General features: G+C 38.1%; 2 protein-coding genes across 2 annotated transcripts in view; both read left to right on the forward strand.

The window, feature by feature from the left end:
• Nucleotides 1–5,064: 5,064 nt before the first annotated feature.
• LOC122735856 (olfactory receptor 1361-like) lies at nucleotides 5,065–6,000 on the forward strand. Its single transcript, XM_043977666.1, has one exon. The coding sequence runs from the start codon at nucleotides 5,065–5,067 to the stop codon at nucleotides 5,998–6,000; it is 936 nt and encodes a 311-aa protein (XP_043833601.1).
• A 14,575-nt stretch (nucleotides 6,001–20,575) lies between these two features.
• LOC122745145 (olfactory receptor 1361-like) overlaps nucleotides 20,576–23,456 on the forward strand; it is a 33,279-nt gene continuing 30,398 nt past the window's right edge. Inside the window, exons 1-2 of the mRNA XM_043990404.1 lie at nucleotides 20,576–21,492; nucleotides 22,483–22,502. Coding sequence (XP_043846339.1) covers nucleotides 20,576–21,492; nucleotides 22,483–22,502 — 937 coding nt within the window. The remainder of the gene's footprint in view (nucleotides 21,493–22,482; nucleotides 22,503–23,456) is intronic.

Genomic DNA, 23,456 nt, shown 5'->3' on the forward strand with positions numbered 1-23,456 from the left:
TTATTTTATTATTTTCCAGTTACATGTAAAGATATCTTTCAGCTTTTGTTTACATAAGACTTCCAATTTCAAATTTTTTCTCCCTCCCTCCCCTCCCTCAGACAGGTTATTATATATATACATACATATATGTATATATATACATACACACATATCTATACATATATATGTACATACACACATGCACATACATAACAACATTAAACATATTTCTGCATCAGTCATGCTATAAGAGAAGAATCATAGCAATAAGAAAAACCTTAAAATAGAAAAACAACAGCACCAAAACCAAAAGAAATATTATGGTTCAATCAGCATCCATATTCCATAGTTCTTTTTTTTTCCCTGGATTTGGAGAGTCTTTTCCATCATGAGTCCCCTGGAACTTTCTTGTACCATTGTATTGGTAAGAAGAATCCAGTCCATCACAGTTTATCAACACATAATGTTGATGATACTGTGTATAATGTTCCTCTGGTTCTACTCATCTCACTCATCATCAGTTCATGCAAGTCCTTCCAGGCTTCTCTGAACTTCTCCTGCTCATCGTTTCTCGTAGCACAATAGAATTCCATTACATTCATATACCACAACTTGTTCAGCCATTCCCCAACTGGTGAGCAACCCCCAGAAGAACATATTTAAATACACAAATTGAATTTAAAAATAAACCAATTATATTTATATGCAGTTATCAAAATATTTAAAAAATACACTAACCTCAGGTTAAGAACCTTTGGACTAGCACCTCTTGCTACAAATTATTTTGGCCAACACTAGGCAGACAGTCAGAAAGACACACACATAGCACACACATATTCCTGATTTTTTTCCCCTCCAAAATCTTTCCATTGCTTGCACAGAACAGCTCCTTCCCACCTATTAAGATCACAAAGATTTTCAAGGATATAATATGTTGGGAGGGAAGGCAAGGCTCGTATCTTGGCCCATTGGAGCCCTCTTCCAGATATTTCCAGGCTTCCAGATATTTCCAAGGGGTTGATCTGGCCAGGTTCTTGGAGAGAGAGAGACTTCAGAAATCTATTATTTCCCCTTATTTTACATATACTATTCACAATGATACAACAATCACATGAAACAATTATTCAACAAATATATATTAAAGTCTACTATGTACCAGAAACTGTGCTAGTCCCTGGGAATACAGTAACAAATAATGAAACAATCCTGCTATTAAGAGGAATTTTTAGGGTCCTTTGTAGTTATCGCCCAAATGAGTGAGCATGAGATACAGACATATAGGGAAACTGCAATTTATTTGCTCAAGAGTGTAACACACATCATCAGTAGGTGATGGACATACATATATCTCACAATTGTGCAGATCATATACACACATGCGTATATAAATAAAGATATACATATTTTGTATATATAAACACATACATACCTATATACATATATTTTTACACACACACGCAGACACACACACAGACACACTTTCCTCCCGAAAAAAATGAAGTAGAGAGAATAGCAGGTTCTTACAAAGCAATTTTTGTAAGAGCAGGTATAGCATATAGGCAGGAAAAAAGTATTTAATAAAACAAAAAGGGGTTACTTATCACTTATCATGGAGGAAAAATGTGTCCTTGTTAAAACAGCTATTTACAGGAGACCAAAGAAAGCAGTACCTGATTTATCAGTCAGTCTGTATGTATTGGTTAAGGGTCTATTACTTGCTTTTGTAGAAAGGCTAAAGAGAAGAGGGGAACTATCTTGAACTATTGAGGTCTTTTGAGGTTTTGGTTTTTTTTTGTAGTCTTAAAGTGATTAGGGCAAAAGGTGGGATTAAGGAAAATATTCAGTAGTGTCAAAGAGGCATCGCATACACAGAAAAAGGAAAATAGTAAATACAAGACAACATGGAGTCAGTTAAGTTCTCTTCAAAATTCACCTTCCACATTGCTTTCAAGGAATTTACATTCTATGGGGGAGACAACATGCCTGGAGTCAGGAAGACTTGAGGGAAATCTGCACTCAGACATTGATTAACTGTGTGGCCTTGGGCAAGTTACTTATCCTCTACTTGTCTCAGTTTTAAAAACTATAAAATGTGGATAGTAACAGTGCCTACCTCCCAAGGTTGTTCTGAGGATCAGAGGGAGCAACACTTATAAAGTACTTAACATAGTTCCTGGCACATAATAGTCACTATATAAATGCTAGCTATTACCACCACTGCTAGTATTACTATTACTGCTGCTGCTGCTGTTGCTGCTTTGACTATGTCTTGCCTTTCATTCTCAAAGAGGACCAAAGTGACATGAGTTGGAGTCAACTGTGTCCAACTGTGGCTGATCAGACCAATACAAGCTTGGAAGGCTCTACCACAGGTCAGGCACAAATAGTCCACATGAACTTTTGGAGTAGAAGGCAAAAATGGTAAAAGGGTGGTACGGGTGATGTCTTTTGATTTGTGCATAAATTAGATTTAAGCGGAGTAAAATTGTGAGAAGTTGTAGACCTTATTCTCTCTCAGAGTCATTAAAGTCCATTGGCAAGACAAAGTCAAGATGACTGGTGGTGACTTGGGATACAGTGAATGACCTTGGTGTCTGATGTCTGACTAAGCTCTAAGCACTCCACAGTGCCTGCTTCAGCTGTCTTCATGGCCATCAGAACAAATTATTCTCATCTGCTCATTCCACTGGGGGAAGTCTTCACAAACTTGGGGTGGATAACCCCCCCAACTCACCAATGGGTTTGAGACCCCTCATTTGTCCTCAATCTTGTTTAGCCCATTCGCTGAAAGGGTTTACTAGGAAGTAGCCATTGAACATGCTACAGCTTCTTAGAGCCATAGGTGAGAGATGGGTGAGTCAGTTGTACACCAAAGATGGAAATCAGATGTCACATCAGAGGTACTTCCCTGAAAACACCCTAAACCCCTACTAGTACTACTGTTGTGGTTGTTGCTATTGTTAATTAACAAGTGTAAGTATATTTAGAATTAAGGCCTATTAAGTAAATAACTAATCCCATTTGCCAGTTCTTTTATCACTTGAAGACCTAGTTGAACTGAGCCAGATAACTTGAATTCATCTGGACCAGGACAGTAGACAGATATCAAAGTACCCAAAACATAATAAGCACCTAATAAATACAAGATGATTGATTGCTGTTTAGATTTGGCCCATTGTTCTTTCCTGGCAAATATATAACTCAGACCTTTCCTTCTATCAGAAGAACAAAGAATGCTTGTCTCTGGTTAGTTGAAAGAGTTTCCAGCTAAGCAACTTCAGGGAACTAAAATGCTTGTAACAAAGTTTTTTCCCTTAAGAGTATTGAGTGCAAAGTCTCAGAGGGGGAGTTGGGGAAAGGAAAGGTGGGAGGACAATTTACTCTTTGTTCTCATATAACAAGGTGCTCAGGGAATCAATGCTTAGAAACCCAAACCTTGGGAATGCCTTTTCTTTTCCCACTGTGACCTTCCCACAGGCCCTGATAAAACTGAATCTATCCAGAACCTCAGCTGCCTTTTCTCTGGAAAGAATGAACTTCATGGACCAGTTCTCAGCCAGGAATTTGTGGGGGAAGAGAATGGATGAGTGAAGGTTAAGGAGGATGGAGCTTGGGCATGGGCTCTAGCATCAACAACAATTTCTCCAGTAAGTGTTTCCCCCAGGAAAGCTTCATGTAGCACTGGGGCATTCAGTGATTCATTTGGTCACCACGAATTTTTTAAGTACCCACTTTATGTGGGGGTGTGTGCTGTGCTAGGTTGTAGGGAAATCAAGTCAGAAATCCTGCTCTCCATGATTCTATACTGGATTAGGGGAAGCAACATGTATACAAATAAATGAATGTTCAAAGTACAACAACCTTGCAAGGTAGATGCTATTATTATCCCCATTGTCCAATTGAGGAAACTGAGGTTAAGTTACCTGCCAAGGGTTATGTGCAGCTAGTATGTGCCTGAGGCTGGATTTGAACTAGGGTCTTCCTGCCTCTAGGCCCAGTGTTCTGTGCACTATGGTATCTCATAGATGCTAAACTCTAAAAATTACCTAAATCTCTCAGATATGTCACATGAGACTTTGATGCCCATTTCACCTCTGGGGTTGTTGATCAGCAAATTGTTGGAACTGCAGAGGCCTGAGTTAACCATTCACACTAACAAAACACTAGCCAGGACTTATTTGAATAAGGAAATTATGTTGCAGATTTGGAGCAGTTTGGACTAACTTTGTCACCTTGTGGATTGATTTGAGACTAAGGGCAAGAATAGGAAGCAGTTTGAAGAATTTTGGTGAAGAGCTTCTGAAACCCCAGGGAATTTCTTTAATTTGCTGCTTTTTATCTCCCTACTGAAGACTTTTATTTGCCCTTATCTTTCTGAACTGTATTTTAGCAGCCTGGAGAAATGCTTGCATTGGAGGGTATGGGAATATATATTTTAGTAAAAGAACTGCTTGGGGCAGCTAGATGGCGCAGTGGTTAAAGCACCGGCCCTGGATTCAGGAGTACCTGAGTTCAAATCCGGCCTCAGACACTTGACACTTACTAGCTGTGTGACCCTGGGCAAGTCACTTAACCCCAATTGCCTCACTAAAAAAAAAAAAAAAAAAAAAAAAAAAGAACTGCTTGTTCTAAGCCTCTGTTCTTGAGGAATGCATTGGAAATGCTGAGTACCTTGGACATTCACCTTTATTCAAGTCATTGATGTTAAACAGTACAAGTCCAAGCCTAAATCCAAAGAAACCTCAGTTAATTTTGATTCAATAATTACCACCTCTTGGCTTCAGCCATTCAACTATCTAAATTGGCTATGATTTAACTTCAATTCCAGTGTATGGTGAGGGTAAAGAAATGGTTGTGGAAGAATAATATCCACTGGGCCTTGCTTTCTCACTATTGACCCCACTAAGCTGGTGAGTGGAAGGAGCCAAGGGCCAAGAGCCCTTTGGGTCCTGGCCCATGGTTGTTCTGGGGTGGTTTGGGGGGTATGTGTTGGGGAATACCCAACTCATTTTGAACTCTGTGTTTTTGACATATTTTCACTGTATTTTTTTTCTTCCTGTTTGATTCAAGGGATCCATAAAAATGGGGAATCAAACAAGGGTCTTGGATTTTCTCCTTTTGGGTCTATCTGACCAATCAGAACAGCAACAATTCCTCTTCAGACTATTTCTGGTAATGTACTGCATTGGGACACTGGGAAACCTGCTCACCATCCTGGCAATTTGTTTTGATTCCCACCTCCATACCCCTATGTACTTCTTTCTTTCCAACCTATCTTTCCTTGATCTCTGTTTTACCTCCACCACAGTTCCTAAGATGCTGGTGAATTACCTCTTAGGGAGCCATACCATCTCCTATCCAGAATGCCTGACTCAAATGTATTTCTTTGTGGCCTTTGGTTGTTCAGACAGTATCCTCCTCTCTGCCATGGCCTATGACCGCTATCTGGCTGTTTGTCACCCTTTACACTATGGCACAGTTATGACCTCACGCCTTTGTGCCCTGTTGGTGGCTCTGCCTTGGGTTTTTGGTCACCTCATTTCAATGGTACATACTATATCAATGGCTCAGCTATCCTTCTGTACTAATAATAAAATTCCTCACTTCTTTTGTGACATAAGTGCCTTGATAAAACTTTCATGTTCTGATGCCCACGTCAATGAAATATTGGTTCTTCTATTGGGGGGACCAGTAATTTTCATTTCCTTTATATGCATTGTGGTCTCTTATACTCCTATAGTCTCTGCTGTGTGGAAGGTCCCATCAGCTCATGGGAAATGGAAGGCCTTCTCTACTTGTGGCTCCCACCTATCTGTAGTCACTCTTTTTTATGGTACCATCATTGGTGTGTATTTCAACCCCACATCCACTCACACAGACCAGAAAGACATGATAGCGACTGTGATGTATACAGTGGTTAGCCCTACCCTGAACCCTTTCATCTATAGCCTTAGGAACAATGACTTAAAAGGAGCCCTGGGGAAACTTCTTGGCTTGAAACATTTTTTGAAGAGATGATTAGAGTGAGATTTGTCCTTTTCCAAAAGAGATAAATTCAGTGGAAAATGAATGGGTTGATGTGTTGTGTTAATATCAGTGGATTGGTTTCAACATGAAAAGTGGCTCCTAGTGTGGTGTCCAAGGACTTTGCCATTGGTGCTTTGTGTTCAATATTTATATCAATGAACCTAATGAATATAAACTTTATGAATATATAGATGGTATATTTGTCAGATTTGTGGATGACATAAATCTGGGAAAAATACTTCATGCTTTTTATGACAGAATTGGAAAGCAAAAAGATTTCAACATGTTGGAATAGTGGGTTAAATCTCACAAAATAGGCATAATTTAATTGAACTTAATATGGGATGAATATAAAACATTATACTTTGGTTCACAGTCTCAGTGGCACAATACTGAATAGGAATGATATTTCTAGGCAGTGGCTCTTGGAAAAAAAGACCTGGGATTTTCCTGGTGGCAATATATTCCTTAGGCAATTATTTTCATCAGAGAGCTTTTGTACCTCCTTTTCCATTTGGTCAATTTGACTTTTCAAGCTGTTGATTTTTTTCTCATGTCTTTCCTGCATCACCCTCATTTCTCTTTCCATTTTTTCCTCTACCTCTCTAACTTTATCTTCAAAGTCCTTTTTGAGCACCCCTATAGCCTGAGACCAATTCGTATTTTTCTTGGAAGCTTTAGATATAGGGGCCCTGATGTTGACATCTTCCTCTGAGGGTGCCCCTTGGTCTTGTTACTGAAGAAACTTTCTATGGTCCTTTCTCTGTCTGCTCATCTTGCCTTTCTTTTACTTGACTTTTAGCTCCTTAAAGTGGGGCACTGTTTCCAGGCTGCAGTATCCCAAGCTTAAGAAGTCCCAGGTGGTATGATTTAAGGAGAATCATGTTCTTCACTCGCCCAGCCTGTTCCCTGGTCCTTAGATGACCCCAGACCACCTTGCTAATCAACCAGCTTTGTGTGTTGTGGTTGTTAGCTCTGACAAGCCTGTGCCCCTCCCCCACCTGGGCCACTGCTACTCAAGCCTACCTCCTGGTTCTCAGCAGGGGTGTAAAATCCAAGTTCTGCCTTAGCACCAGCATAGACCCCTGTAGTCTCCCCACTGTCCAGGACTCAGTTCACTCACCAGACTGTGAGCTTAGTTCCACATGACACTGGTGCTTCAGCTGATTCAGAGGCTCTGGGGGGTCTGCTTCTCTTGTGAGGCCTTCTTGGGACTGGATCTGTGTCAGGGTGACTGTGGGGTTGGGCTCAACTCCTGTATCAGCACAACAGCTCCCTCCTGATCTTCCAAGCTGTTCTTGGTTAGAAGATAATTTTGGCACATTCTTCTGTGAGTTTTTCTGCCAGCAATATATTCCTGAACTTTGATAAGAACACAAAGATAAGAAAGCTGATGTGATCTTAAGTTTAATTAAAAGAATTATAGAGTCCAGAGTGAGGATGATCATAATTTTGCTTTCTTTTACTATAAAATGATGTTAGTTTGTTGTTTTCTCTTCTAGTACCACATTTAAGGAAAGATCTTAAGAAGCCAGAACATAATCCAGAGGAAGGTAGCCAGAAGGATTAGAGAACTGAACATTAGAAATTATTTCATAAAAAGATTAATTGAATAGACTGGGGTTTTTTATCTTGGAAAAGGAAGGGTCTTGGATGTGAGGAATTGAATGGACAACATGATATTCTTTAAGTATGTGAAGTCTGTTATGTGGAAGAGGGACCAAACATTTTGTTTGAGCTCAGAAGGCTGATCTAAGGCCAATGAAGGAGAACTATAGGCAGGCAAATTTCATCTGAAAAAGCTTCTTCATGAGAGCAATCCAAAAATGGAGTAGAAGAAGGTATAAATTGCCCATCACTGGACAGTTTTAAAAAAGATTCTGAATAACCACTTGGTAGGATGCTATAGATGAGATTCTTACATATAGAGTAGAGTAGGTGATTCCTAATATTCTTTCCATCTCTGGGACAAGATGACTTTATAATTTAGCATTTAAAAGATAATATTATATTTATAACATAAATATGTTGTTTATACTAGAAATGTCATAAACATGGATATAAAAGAAACAAGATTTAAATGAAAAGAGAAGTAAATATGTTGCATACCTTTCTGTCCTTTCATTTGCTATTTAAAATTTTTATGTTATTTTAATGGAGAAGTTTATATTATTGATTGATCTGGGACTTCCTATGACCTTGGTGTGAAAATTGGCACAAGAAGCCTTCAATAATTACAAATTGCATAAAGTATCTGGGGATCAATCTACCATAGTAAATAAAATATTTTTATAAGTATTCCTCAAAAAATAACAAGCAACTTAAATAGCTGGAGAGATATTGATTGAGTGCTTATAGCTAGATCTTGCCAATATAATAATAATGGCAATACTAACAAAGTTAATTACACTTTTAATGTGATACCAAATAAATGATCAAAGGATACTTTATGGAATTTGGTAAGATAATAACAATATTCATTTGGAAGTATAAAAAGTCTCAAATGTTGGGTGATGATGGAAAGAGTTAGAGATGAAGGAGAAATAGCACTTCTAGACATCAAACTCTTCGAAGAAAGCACAATTTATCGCAACCATCTGATATTGTCTAAAAACCAGAGAGGTAAATCAAGAGAAGCACTTAGACAAAAGAGAATCAGAAATAAAAGAACTCATTTGCCCAGTGTTTGATACACTGGAAAACCTAAATTACTTGAGAAAAACTCCCTGTGTGATTTTTTTCCCCAGTGTGATTAAAAAAAAATAACCCTAAAAACTTCTAGGTAAACTAAAAAGTATTCTGGCAGAGTGTAGGCTTAGCCCAATACCTCATTTCGTCATATTCCACAGTACATTCTAAATGGATAAGTGACTTTAATATTAAAGATTATAGTATAAAAATATTAGAAGAAAACAGGTTATATATTTCACATGGCTATGGGTAGGAGATATATTCTTTTGTTTGTTTGTTTGTTTGTTTGTTTGTTTTGTGAGGCAATTGGGGTTAAGTGACTTGCCCAGGGTCACACAGCTAGTAAGTGTCAAGTGTCTGTGGCCGGATTTGAACTTAGGTCCTCCTGAATCCAGGGCCGATGCTCTATCCACTGTGCCCTCTAGCTGCCTAGGAGATATATTCTTAAGTAAACATCATGTAGAGGTAATTGCAAAAGATAAAATAGATAACTTTGAATACATGAACCTGAAAAGCTTTTATATAGACAAAATTGACATCCCGAGGATAAGAATAGAAGCAGGTGACTGGGAAACAATTTGTACAAAGATTCTCTGAAAAGAGTTTATTATCCGAGATATATAAAAAGCTGACATACATACACAGACACACATATTTGTATGTGTGTGTATACATATTCATATACACACATGCATATATATATATTTCCCAATAGATGTCAAATGATATGAACAATTAGTTCTCAAAAGAAAAATTATAAACTATTAACAACCACATGAAGGAATGCTCTAAATTGTAACTAATAAGAAAAATGCAAATCAAAACAACCCTGATCTTTTACCTCAGATTCTACAAATTGACAAAGATTTCAGAAGATAGGAATAGTCAGTGTTTGGGGAAGATGGACCCAGTGGTGCATTGTTGGTGGAGCTTTCAATCAGTATAACAATTTTAGAAAACAATTTAGAATTATGGAAATAAAAAATGACTAAAATATCCAGATCCTTTAACCCAGAGATTCCATCTTTAATCTTATACCTTAAGGGGGCTGGATAATCCCAATTTACACCAATCTCTCAATCTCCTCTCTCTCTCTCTCTCTCTCTCTCTCTCTCTCTCTCTCTCTCTCTGTATACATAGAGACATAGACACATATATGTATACATATATATACACACATACACATATATGTTTATGTGTGTATCTCCTTTCTACAACAGCAGAGAATTGGAAACAAAAGTAAATGCCTTTTAACTGGGAAATAGCTAAAGAAATTGTAGTACGCGAATGTAATGAAATATTAATGTGCTGTAAAAATGATGAATGTAATAAATACAGAGAATTATGGAAAGATCTACATAAACTAATGGAGAACGAAGTAAATCAGAATACAGAAAACATATACTACAACTCTAAAAATGTAAAGGAAAAAGTAATCACACAGAAATGAAAAATAATTGTTGGAAAATTATTAGGAACAACTATGCTTGAAAGAAGAGGGATGAGAAGACATTCTCAAATACCACTTTTTACAGGTGAGAAGTCTTCATATGTGTTTCATTGAATATCTTTTCAAATTTTTTGAAGCATTGATCATTTATGTTGATTTTTTTCTTTTCTCTTTTTTCCTTTGTTTTTAAAAAATATTCTTTATTTTAAGGAATATTTCTCTGGAAGAGATTTTGGAGGAAATTATAGTGATCTAAATAAGCTAAACACATCAATAAAAACTTATTGAAAATGCTTATTGACTTGAATTACCCTTGAAATATATTAAAGACTGAGAGGATTCACTGGCCAAAAGGGTCACAAGCATGTACTTCAGCCTGGGTGCTGTGGAAAAGGGAGAAAGTTAGTTTCTTTCATTTCCCAGTGCTCCTTAACCTGATGCCATTCATACCTCAGCTAAATAGCAAAATGGTCACTTTAAGTGAACTCCCTTAGCAGCACATGTGTGTAAAGAAAAATGATATATAGGATAAAGAGAAGATAATCATGAGAGGGAAAGTGGTAGAATTAAGAGGCATTGGGAAATGTTTTCTCTAGAAGGTAAGATTTTAGTTGGGAGTAGAAAGAATCCAGGGAAGCCGGGAGATGGAGACGAAGCATGGGGGACAATCAAAGAAAATGTCCAGACTGTTTAATTCAGGTAATGGCAAGGAGGCCAGTGTCATTGGATCAAAGAGTACATCAAAGATATAAGGTGTAAAAAGATTGTAAAGGTAGCAGGGGATTAAATTATGAAGGACTTTTAATGCCAGAGAATTTCATATTTGATCCTAGAGGAGACAGAAGGCCACTGGAGTTTGTTGGTTACTCAAGTGATATGGTCGGACATATGCTTTAGGAAAATCACTTTGGCAGCTGAATGGAAGATGGACTACAGTGAACCCAGAATGAGAGTCAAAGCTTTGTTCTCCTAGGACACAGGCTTTTTCATCTTGTGTGTATTCTGGAATCTCTTGACTGTCTGGTGAAGCATATAGTCCCTTTCTCAGTATAATGTGTTTAAATATATAAGATACATGTGTGGAATTATGAAATATCAATATATTAAAAAAATCCCAAATACACTGATCCCAGGTTACAAATCCCTGGACTACAGCCTCCTGCTATAAACTGTTTTCTGAATTATTGGACAGATAGACAGTGACACACAAACACATAGAAAGAGAGAAATGTATACACATATACACAAATATATATATATATGTGTATATATATATACACATACATACACACACACACCCCTCTCTCTCTCTCTATTCAGAAACTAGACAAGACTTTTATATTGGCACATGTCTCTGGGCTACCCTTGGAGTTTTCCTCTTTCACAATAATACCTAGTATTTATATAGCACCTACTATGTGCCAGGTAATTTAAAAATATTATCTCATTTGATCCTCACAACAATTCTGGGAGGTAGGTACTATTATTATCTTCATTTTACAGTTGAAGAAACTGAGGCAGAGACATTAAATGCACTTGCCCAGAGTCACGGTAAGTTCTGAGGTGGTAGTTGAACTTAGGTCTCCCTGAGTCCAGACCCAGCACTACGTGATAAACGACTCAGCTGTCTCTTCATGGTGCTTCAAATGGGTTGACCCAACCAGGTTCCAGGTCCTCTGGGCTGTATTGGCAGGGAAAAAGCACTTGAAACTGCTATTATTTCTCCCCACCTGTCATATACTACAGGCAGTGGCTCAGTAATCTCAACAAATAATCATTCAACAAGCATACATTAAATATTTGCGATGTGTCAGGTGCTTGCTAAGAACTGAGTATACTATAAGAATGAATCACCCCTGCCTTCAAGGAGTTCATATACTATGGGAGAGGCAAGTACCCATAAAAGCATAAACAGAATATTAATAGTATTTAATTCGAGAATACTAATTAATGCAAGAAGTAATCCCATGTGCCAGTTCTTTGATTACCTGAAGATATAGTTGAACTGTGCCAGATAACTTGAATTCATCTGGACCAAGACACGTGGACAGATATCCTCAGAGCCTAACTTTATACCTGGCATATAACAAGCACCCACTTATTGAATGACTATTGGTTGTTTATTCGATTTGGCTCATCATTCTAGTGGGACAAGTGGGGCCTTCTCTTCCAGCAGAGGAGCAAGGGATACTTGTCTCTGGTTAGCTGAAAGTGTTTAGAGAAAATCAAACTTCAGAAAAGAACTAAAATTCTCCTTTACAAAGTTCTTTCCCTCAAGAATATTGAGTGTACGGGGGCAGCTAGGTGGCGCAGTGGATAGAGCACCAGCCCTGGATTCAGGAGGAACTGAGTTCAAATCTGACCTCAAACACTTGACACGTTCTAGCTGTGTGACCCTGGGCAAGTCACTTAACCCTCATTGCCCTGCAAAAAAAAAAAAAGAGAGTATTGAGTATAAATTCACAGAGCTAGAGTTGGGCCAAGAAAGGAGGGAGGGGAGAGGGCCATTGAACCTGTTTTTTTTCCCGTCTGACAAGGTGCTCAGGGAATCCATTCATAGAAGCCAGAACCCTGGGAAGTCCTTCTATCTTCCCAGTATACTCTTCCCAAAGGCCCTGATAAAACATGATCTATCCAATACTTCAGCTGACTCTTCCCTTGAAAGAAAGTGAGTCACGGTCCAGTTGTCAGTCAAGAATTTGTGGGCTTAGGAGCAGCTAGGTGGTGCAGTGGATTAAGCACTGGCCCTGGATTCAGGAGGACCTGAATTCAAATCCGGCCTCAGACACTGGACCCTTACTAGTTGTGTGATCCTGGGCAACTCACTTAACTCTCATTGCCCAGCAAGACAAAAATAAAACAAATTTTTTTTTTTTTAAAAAAGAAGAATTTGTGGATTTGAAGAGAGATTGTCAGGGAAGGCCAAGGAGCCTGATGTTTTGGTATACTTTTTAGCATTAGCAGCAACTTCTTTGGTAAGTGTGCCCCCACCCCACCCTGCCCCACCCCTGAAGGCTTCATCCAGCACTGGTGGTTTGGGGGTATTAATTTATTCATTTTTTCAACATGCATTTATCAAGCACTCACTATGTGAGTGTGCAGAGGATGGTGTTCTAGGGTTACATTTTATCAGGGAAAATACCATAAACATGACTAAGTCAATAGAAAATATGTATAAAGGGTAGAACCACAGTGTCAAAGTGTGGAAGTTGCAAAGAGGCAAATTAAGGCTTGATGTCACTGAAAACAATTACAGCTATCTCAAAGTAGAATGTATTAGCTTAGCAGGTAGTGTGGTCCCCTTCATAGAGGGTTATTAAGCCGAGGCTAGATGACTTCTAGTTGGGTATTTTTAAAATGGGGGTTCCACTGAGGGTATTGATTGGACTTCATGGTTTCTGAAGTTCTTTCTAGCCTTGAAATGTTGTAATTTTGTGAAACCAAGACTTTGCCATTAAACATATGAAGCATCTTCCATTCCTGCTTCCCCTGCCCACTTCTCTACAAAAGAAGTAAAATATCTTTTATCATAAGTCATGATAATTCTTTTAAAATTTATTTAGTACTTTATTTTCCCCCAATTACATGTAAAAACAAATTTTAACATTCCTTTTTAAAAACTTTGAATTCCAAATTCTCCTCCTTACTCCCTTCTACCACATTGAGAAGACAATTTGATATAGGTTATACATGTGTAGTCATGCAAAAATGTCCATATTAGGAATGTTGTGAAAGGAAAACATAGATATAAAACACCCAAGAGAAAGAAAGTAAAAAAGTATGTTTCAATATGTATTCAGACATTATCAATTCTTTTTCTGAGGATGGATAACATTTTTTATCTTAAGTCCTTCAGAATTGTCCTGGATCACTGCATTGCTAAGAATAGCTAGTCATTCACAGCTGATCATTGTACAATATTGCTGTTACCTTGTACACAGTACATTTCACTTTGTATCCAATCATGTAAGTCTTTCCAGGTTTTCCTAAGAGCATCCTGCTCATCACTTCTTATAGCACAACAGTATTTCATCATAATTATACCATAATTTGTTCAGCTATTCACCAATTGATGGACATCACCTCAATTTCCAATTCTTTGCCACCACAAAAAAGAGCTGCTATAAATATTTTTGTACATATAAGGTTCTTTTCCTTTTTTAAAAATCTCTTTTTGGAAATAAATAAACTTAGTAGTGGTATTGCTAGGTCAAAGGATATGAATAGTTTTACAGCCCTTTAGGCATAGTTCCAAATTGATCTACATAATGTTAGAATCAGTTTACAACTCCACCAACAGTTCATTGTCTCATTTTTCCCATATCCCTTCTAATATTTGTCATTTTCCTGTTCTGTTCTATTAGCTTATCTAATAGGTATGAAGTAATACCTCAGAATTGTTTTAATTTGCCTGTCTCCAATCAGTGGTGAGTTAAAGTATCTTTTTCATATCGCTATAGATAGCTTTGATTACTTCATCTTAAAACTTCATATCTTTTGATCATTTGTCAATTGGGGAATGGCTCTTACTTTTATAAATTTGACTCAGTTCTCTATATATTTGAGAAATGATGCCTTTATCAGAGAAACTAGCTTCAAAATTTTCTTCACAGTTACTATTGCCAATTATATTTCCCTACATCCTATTTATTTTATTCTCTCTCTCCTTTCACCCTATCTCTCCTCAAAAGTGTTTTGCTTCTAGCTAACCCTCCTCCAATATACTTTCCTTTCTATCACTGTGCCCCTTCCCCTCTTCTCTTATCCATTTCCCCTCCTAATTTCCTGCAGGGTAAGATACATTTCTATACCCAATTGAGAACGAATATTATTCCCCCTTTGAGCCAATTCTGTTGAGAGTAAGGTTCACTTGCTCTCTATGATCTTTCCTATTTCCCCCTCCACTATAAAAAGCTTTTTCTTGCATCTTTTATGTGAGATAATTTACCCCATGCCACTCTCACTTCCCCTTTCTCTCAGTGCATTCCTCTCTCATCCCTTGATTTTATTTTTTTAGATATCATCCTTTCATAGTCAATTCACACCTGTTTTCTCTGTCTATATATACTCCTTCCAATGCCCTAATAATGAGACAGTTCTTATGACTTACAAGTATCATCTTCCTATGTAGGACTGTAAATAGTTTAACATTTTAATATCCCTGTTTCACCCCTGTTCTTATTGGGAGTGCAAGCATTATATATAATGGGGATAAGTTAGAAGATGTAAGGTGTAAGAAGACTGCAAAGGTAGCAAAGAATTAGGTTTTAAAGGACTTTTAATGTCAGAGGATTTTGTATTTGATCCTAGAGGTGACAGGGAGCCACTGGAGTTTGTTGATCATTGTAGTGACATAGTCAGACCTATGCTTTAGGTTATTTTTGTTTTTCAGAACTATGCTTTAGGAAAATCACTTTGGCAGTTGAATGGATGATGGACTGGAGTGAACCCAGAATCGTAGTCAAGGTTTTGTTCTCCTGGGCAGAGGTTTTCCATCTTGTATGTATCATGGAATCCTTTGGGAGTCTGGTGAAGTATATGGCTTTGTTCTCAGTATAATGTGTTTAAACATATAAAATAAAGCTAAGGAATTATAAAACATTTATATCCAAATATAATTATCCAAATATATATTTTAAGAAATCAAATACACTCATACCAGGTTAAGAATCTCTTAACTAAAGTTTCCTACCATAAACTGTTTTCTGAACCACTGGAGAAATGGGCAATGAGAGAGAAAAGGAGAAACAGATGGAGACAAAAACAGAGACAGAGAGAGAGAGAGAGAGAAATAGAGACAAAGACAGAAGACAGATACATATACACATGTACATATATACATATATCTATCTACTTACCTGTCTATCTATCTATTCAGAAGCACAGCAAGACTTTTATCTTGACACATGTCCCTGGGCTACCCTTGGAATCTTCCTTTTCCATAATAATAGCTAGTATCTATGTAGTACCTACTATGTGCCAGGTACTTCTAAAAATATTCTCATTTGATCCTCACAACAATCCTGGGAGGCAGGTGCTTTTATTACCTTCATTTTACAGTTAAGGAAACCAAGGCAGAGACATTAAATGACTTGCCTAGGGTCACACAGCTAGTAAGTGTCCAAGGTGGTAGTTGAACTCGGGTCTTCCTAACTCCAGATCCAGCACTCTATCTACCCAGCTGCCTCCTTCTTGGTGCTTCCAAATGGGTGGATGTAACCAGGTTCTTGGTTCTCTGGTCTATTGGCAAGGAAAAGGGACTTGAGACTACTATAATTTCTCCCCAGGTTTTGGCCTTTCTTTGTATCCCCAGTGCTTAGCACCATACTTGGCACATAGTAGGTGTTTCATATGTGTTCCTCGATTGATTAGAACCCAGAGAATTTTAGACTTCTAAAGAACCTTACCCAGAATCATGTTTAAGGTTTTGTTCTGTTTCTTTGTCATGGATCCCTTTGGCATTTAGGTGAAATCTATGCACCTCTTCTCAGAATAACATATTAAGAGACTAAGAAATACATAAAATGAAAAAATAAACCAATTTTGTTAACATATAGTTATCAAAACATAAAAAAATTACACTGACCTTGGGTTAAAAACCCTTGCACTAGCATCTTTTGCTACAAAATTTTCCCCCAACACTGGGCAGCCAGTCAAAAAGATATCCACATCCTCACTTCTTGTCCCTCCAAAGTCTTTCCATTGCTTCCTCTGAATAGCTCTTTTCCCGCTATTAAGATCACAAAGACTACAGACATAATACATTGGGATGGAAGGCAAGGTTTATATCTTGGCCCATGTTTCTGTGTTAGACTTGGAGCCCTCTTGCTTCCAAGTATTTCCAAGGAGTTGATCTGGCCAGGTACTAGGTTCTTTGGTGTACATGGGAGGGGAAGCCCTGGGAGAGAGAGACTTGGGACAGCTATTTCCCCTCATTTCTCATATACTACTGACAATGGAGCAACAATCCCATGAAACAGTCATTCAACAAACATATATTAAAATCTACTATGTCCCAGGAACTGTGCTAGTCCCCAGGGATACAGTAACAAATAATGAAACAATCTCTGTTATTACAAGAATATTCAGGGTCCTTTCTAGTTACTGTCCAAATGAGCCAGCATAGGATACTGAGAGACAGAGAAACAGCAGTTTATTCACTCAAGAGTGCATCACATCATCAATAGGTGATGGACATATGTGTCTCACAATTCTGCAGATCACATACATATGTACAAATGACTATGTACTTAAGTATGTATATATTTTGTATATGTATATATACATACATATATACATAACACACATTCCCTTTCCTCCTGAGCTACATGAGATAGAGAGAATAGTGGCTTTTTTGGGGGGTGGGGCAATGAGGGTTAAGTGACTTGCCCAGAGCCACACAGCTAGCAAGGGTCAAGTGTCTGAGACTGGATTTAAATTCAGGTCCTCCTGAATCCAGGGCCAGTGCTTTATCCACCTAGCTGCCCCCGAATGGTGGCTTTTTACAAAGCAATTTTGATAAGAGCAGGTATAGCAGGGAGGCAGGAAAGAGTATTTAATAGAAGAAAAAGGGGTTACTTATCACTTATTATGGAGGGAAAAATATGTCCTTGTTAACAGAGGCATTTATAAGAGATCAAAGAAAGCAGTCCCTGATTCATTAAGTCAGTCTGTATGTATTTGTTAAGGTTCTACTAGCTTTTATAGTTAGGCTAAAGAGAAGAGGGGAACTATCTTGAACTATTGAGGTCTTCTGAATTTCCTTTCGTAGTCTTAAAGTGATTAAGACAGAGAGATTAAAGAAGATATTCAGTAGTGTCAAAGAGGCATCACATACACACAAAAAGGAAAATAGTAGATACAAGACAACAGGGAGTCAGTTAAGTTCTCTTCAAAATTCACCTTCCACATTGCTTTCAAAGAATTTACATTCTATGGGGGAGGCAGCTTGTCTGGAGTCTGGAAGACTTGAGTGAAATCTGTTCTCAGACACTTACTAACCATGTAACCTTTGGGAAGTTACTTATCCTCTATTTGCCTCAGTTTTCTAAACCCTAGCTTCTTAAACTGTGGGTCACGACCATATTTAGGGTCAAGTAACTGAATATAAGGGGTTGTGAAAAATTTGGCAACAGTACAAGTTTATATATATTTATTTTATATACCTATATACACAGGGTTGCATAAAAAGTTCTCAGGCAAAAAGGGGTTGTGAGTGGGAAAAAATGTAAGAAGTCCTGTTCTAAACTATAAAATGTGGATAGTATTAGTGCCTACCTCCCAAGGTTGTTGTGGAGATCAAAGGAGATAAGATTTAGAAAGTGCTTAACATAATTCTTGGCATGTGATACTCACTATATAAATATTAGCTATTACTACTACCACCACTACTGCTGCTGCTACTACTACTATTACTACTGTTGTTGTTGTTAATTAACAAATGTAAGTGTCTGTAGAATGAATACCACTTCAGTAAATACCTAATCCCATATGCCAGTTCTTTCATCACCTGAAAACCTAGCTGAAGTGAGCCAGATAACTTGAATTCATCTGGACCAGAAAATGTGGACAGATATCAAAGTACCCAAAACATAATAAGGACCTAATAAATACAAGATGATTGATTGCTGTTTAGATTTGGCCCATTGTTCTTTCCTGGCAAGTATATAACTCAGACCTTTCCTTCTATCAGAGGAACAAAGAATGCTTGTCTCTGGTTAGTTGAAAGAGTTTCCAGCTAAGCAACTTCAGGGAACTAAAATGCTTGTAACAAAGTTTTTTCCCTCAAGAGTGTTGAGTGCAAAGTCTCAGAGGGGGAGTTGGGGAAAGGAAAGGTGGGAGGACAATTTACTCTCTTTGTTCCCATATAACAAGGTGCTCAGGGAATCAATGCTTAGAAACCCAAACCTTGGGAATGCCTTTTCTTTTCCCACTGTGACCTTCCCACAGGCCCTGATAAAACTGAATCTATCCAGAACCTCAGCTGCCTTTTCTCTGGAAAGAATGAACTTCATGGACCAGTTCTCAGCCAGGAATTTGTGGGGGAAGAGAATGGATGAGTGAAGGTTAAGGAGGATGGAGCTTGGGCATGGGCTCTAGCATCAACAACAATTTCTCCAGTAAGTGTTTCCCCCAGGAAAGCTTCATGTAGCACTGGGGCATTCAGTGATTCATTTGGTCACCACGAATTTTTTAAGTACCCACTTTATGTGGGGGTGTGTGCTGTGCTAGGTTGTAGGGAAATCAAGTCAGAAATCCTGCTCTCCAAGATTCTATACTTGATCAGGGGAAGCAACATGTATACAAATAAATGAATGTTCAAAGTACAACAAACTTGCAAGGTAGGTGCTATTATTATCCCCATTGTCCAATTGAGGAAACTGAGGTTAAGTGACCTGCCAAGGGTTATGTGCAGCTAGTAGGTGCCTGAGGCTGGATTTGAACTAGGGTCTTCCTGCTTCTAGGCCCAGTGCTCTGTGCACTATGGTATCTCATAGATGCTAAACTCTAAAAATTACCTAAATCTCTCAGATATGTCACATGAGACTTTAATGCCCATTTCACTTCTGGGGTTGTTGATCAGCAAACTGTTGGAACTGCAGAGGCCTGAGTTAACCCCTCACACTAACAAAACACTAGCCAGGACTTATTTGAATAAGGAAATTGTGTTGCAAATTTGGAGCAGTTTGGACTAACTTTGTCACCTTGTGGATTGATTTGAGACTAAGGGCAAGAATAGGAAGCAGTTTGAAGAATTTTGGTGAAGAGCTTCTGAAACCCCAGGAAATTTCCTTAATTTGCTGCCTTTTAATCTCCCTACTGAAGACTTTTATTTGCCCTTATATTTCTGAACTGTATTTTAGCAGCCTGGAGAAATGCTTGCATTGGAGGGTATGGGAATATATATTTTAGTAAAAGAACTGCTTGTTCTAAGCCTCTGTTCTTGAGGAATGCATTGGAAATGCTGAGTACCTTGGACATTCACCTTTATTCAAGTCACTGATGTTAAACAGTACAAGTCCAAGCCCAAATCCATAGAAACCTTAGTTAATTTTAACTCATTAATCACCACCGCTTGACTTTAGCCATCTAACTCTGCTATGGTTTAATTTCTATCCCCATGCATGGTGAATGTGAGGGTGAGGGTGAGGGTGAGGGTTGAGGGAGTGGTTGTGGAAGAAGAATAATACCCACAGGGCCTTGCTGTCTCACTAATGGCTCCTCTGGGCTGGTGGCCTGGGTAGTTTGGTGAGTAGAAGGGAGCCAAGGGCCAAGAGCCCTTAAAGGCCCTGGTGCCTGGCTGTTCTAGGGTGGTGTTGGGGTATGTGTGTTGGGGAATTCCCAACTCATTTTGAGCTCTGTGTTTTTAACATATTTTAATTGTATTTTCTTTTTCTTCCTGTCTGATTCAAGGGATCCATAGAAATGGGCAATCAAACAGGTGTCTTGGATTTTCTCCTTTTGGGTCTATCTGACCAACCAGAACAGCAACAATTCCTCTTCAGACTGTTTCTGGTAATGTACTTCATTGGGATACTGGGAAACCTGCTCACCATCTTGGCGATTTGTTTTGATTCCCACCTCCATACCCCTATGTACTTCTTTCTTTCCAACCTATCTTTTCTTGATCTCTGTTTTACCTCCACCACAGTTCCTAAGATGCTGGTGAATTACGTCTTAGGGAATAATGCCATCTCTTATCCAGAATGCCTGACTCAAATGTATTTCTATGTTGCTTTTGGTGGCTCAGACAGCATCCTCCTCTCTGTCATGGCCTATGACCGCTATCTGGCTGTTTGTCACCCTTTACACTACGGCACAGTCATGACGTCACACCTTTGTGCCCTGTTGGTGGCTGTGCCTTGGGTTTCCGCTCACCTCATTGCAATGGTTCATAGTATATTTATAGACCGTCTATCCTTCTGTATGAATAATAAAATCCCTCACTTCTTCTGTGACATAAATGCCTTGATAAAACTCTCATGTTCTGATGCCCATGTCAGTGAAATGTTGGTTCTTCTATTGGGGGGACCAGTAATGTTCATTTCCTTCATATGTATTGTTGTCTCTTACACTCCTATTATCCTTGCTGTGTGGAAGGTCTCATCAACTCATGGGAAATGGAAAGCCTTCTCTACTTGTGGCTCCCACTTGTCTGTGGTCTGTCTTTTTTATGGCACCATCATTGGTGTGTATTTCAACCCCACATCCACTCACACAGCCCAGAACGACATGGTAGCAATTGTGATGTATACAGTGGTTGCTCCTACCCTGAACCCTTTTATCTATAGCCTTAGGAATAATGAATTGAAAGGAGCCCTGGGGAAGCTTCTTGGCTTGCAGTGTTTATCCAAGTTATAGTGGCATTTGTCCTATTCTGAAAGAGCTAAATACAGTATAAGATAAACAGGCTCATGGTTTGAGCTAAGGTCAATGGATTGGTGTCAAAATGGTTGAGGTTCCTATTGTTGTGTCAAAGGACTTGGGCGTTGGTGCTATTGTGTTCAGTATGTATTTTAATTAAGCATTTTGAAGATATAGATGGCATGCTTGTCAGATTTGTGAGTAGCATGAATCTGGAGGAAGAGTTCATGTTTTTTTAAAAGCAGAATTAGAACACAGAAAGATTTCAACGGGTTGGAATAATGTGTTGAAACTAATAGACATAATTGAATTGAATTTAATAAGGGACAAGCATGAAGTATTACACTTTGATCTATAATTTCAATAGCACAAATACCAGGTAGGAGTGATGTTACTAGACAGCAGTTCATATAAAAATAGACCTGGGATTTTAGTGATTAAAACATATTACTAAACTTTGATAAAAATATAAATATTACAAAGCTACTATGATCTTAAGTTTAATGAAAAGATGTATAGCGTCTAGAATGAGGACGATCATCATTTTGCTTTCTTCTACTATGATAAAAGTTTAGTTCATTGTTGTCTATCCCAGCACCATATTTGAGGAAAGATCTTCACAAACCAGAATATATCCAGAGGAAGGTAACCAGAAAGATTAGAAAACTACAAATTAGAAACTATTTCACACAAGGATTAGTTGAACAGACTGCAGATATTTATCTTGGAAAAGGGAGAATCTTGGGGGTGAGGGGGGATTGAATGGACAACATGATAATCCTTAATTATCTGAAGAGTTAGAAGAGGGACTAAACATTTTGTTTGAAATCAAAAGGCTGAGCTAGGACTAACAAAGGAGAGCAATCCAAAAGCAGAGTGGAAGATTTCAGAGGTATAAACTGCCCATCATTGGAAGCCCACAAAAGAGCTTCTAAATAACCTCTTGGTAGGATGCTGCTGTATATGAGGTTCTTAAGTACAGAGCAGAGTAAGTGATTTCTGATATCCTTTCCATCTCTGAGACAATATGATTCTATGACTTAGCATTTAAAATAATATTCTATTTATAACATAAGGTAAATAAGTTATCTATACTCTGTGTCATGAACATGGATATGTAAGGAGCAAGATTTAAAAGAAAAGAGAAGCAAGTGTGTTGCATACCTTTCTGGCATTTCCTTTACTATTTTCAATTATGACAATTCTGATCTTTTATGTTATTTTAATAAAAAACCTTTATGTTATGCTTGATTTGGCTCTTTCTATGAAGTTGGTATAGAAATTGGCACCTTAGGTATTAGAAGCCTTTAATATATTTAAAGGGCTTGATTAGGACTCTACCTAGTCTCCCGAATTGTCCTGCCTATTTGGTTCCATTTATGATCAGTATAAAAATTCTTCCATATCCAATCCTCTTGTGCCTCAAATAGTGGGAAAATGTCCCTTTAACTGTTACTCCACAAAAACAATCCCAAAGCTCCCATTTAAATTCCTACTTTATGCTAAACCAATGTTGGACAACAGGTATACAAAGACTAAGATGAATTAGTACCTGCCTTCAAGAAGTTTACTTTCTAGTGGAGGGAAACAAAATGTTCTCATGTAATGGGAGCAAACAGGTAATCCTCAACAGCATTTTCCAGCTCATAGTACCTCTCATATCTAAAGGGCAAAAAGTTGTTCAGGCTATGATAGCAGTATGATAGCATTCTGTGCCCCAACAAAACTCAGCCAGAGACCAGAGGAATAGATGGATGAGAGAAAAGACATTTGAGGCTATGTTACATTCTTTTAAGTCTTTGGGAAAGAGCCTAGCATTTATCAGAAACCAGTCTTTTCTAGTCAAAGTTACAGAAAACCAAAGTTGCTGAACCATGGATTCCTCAATGTTTTAGGAAGCTGATAGTTTTTGAGATCCAGTCCCCGAGGAAACCATCACCAT

This window comes from Dromiciops gliroides, chromosome 1, assembly GCF_019393635.1.
Source record: "Dromiciops gliroides isolate mDroGli1 chromosome 1, mDroGli1.pri, whole genome shotgun sequence".
Lineage (NCBI taxonomy): Eukaryota > Metazoa > Chordata > Mammalia > Microbiotheria > Microbiotheriidae > Dromiciops > Dromiciops gliroides.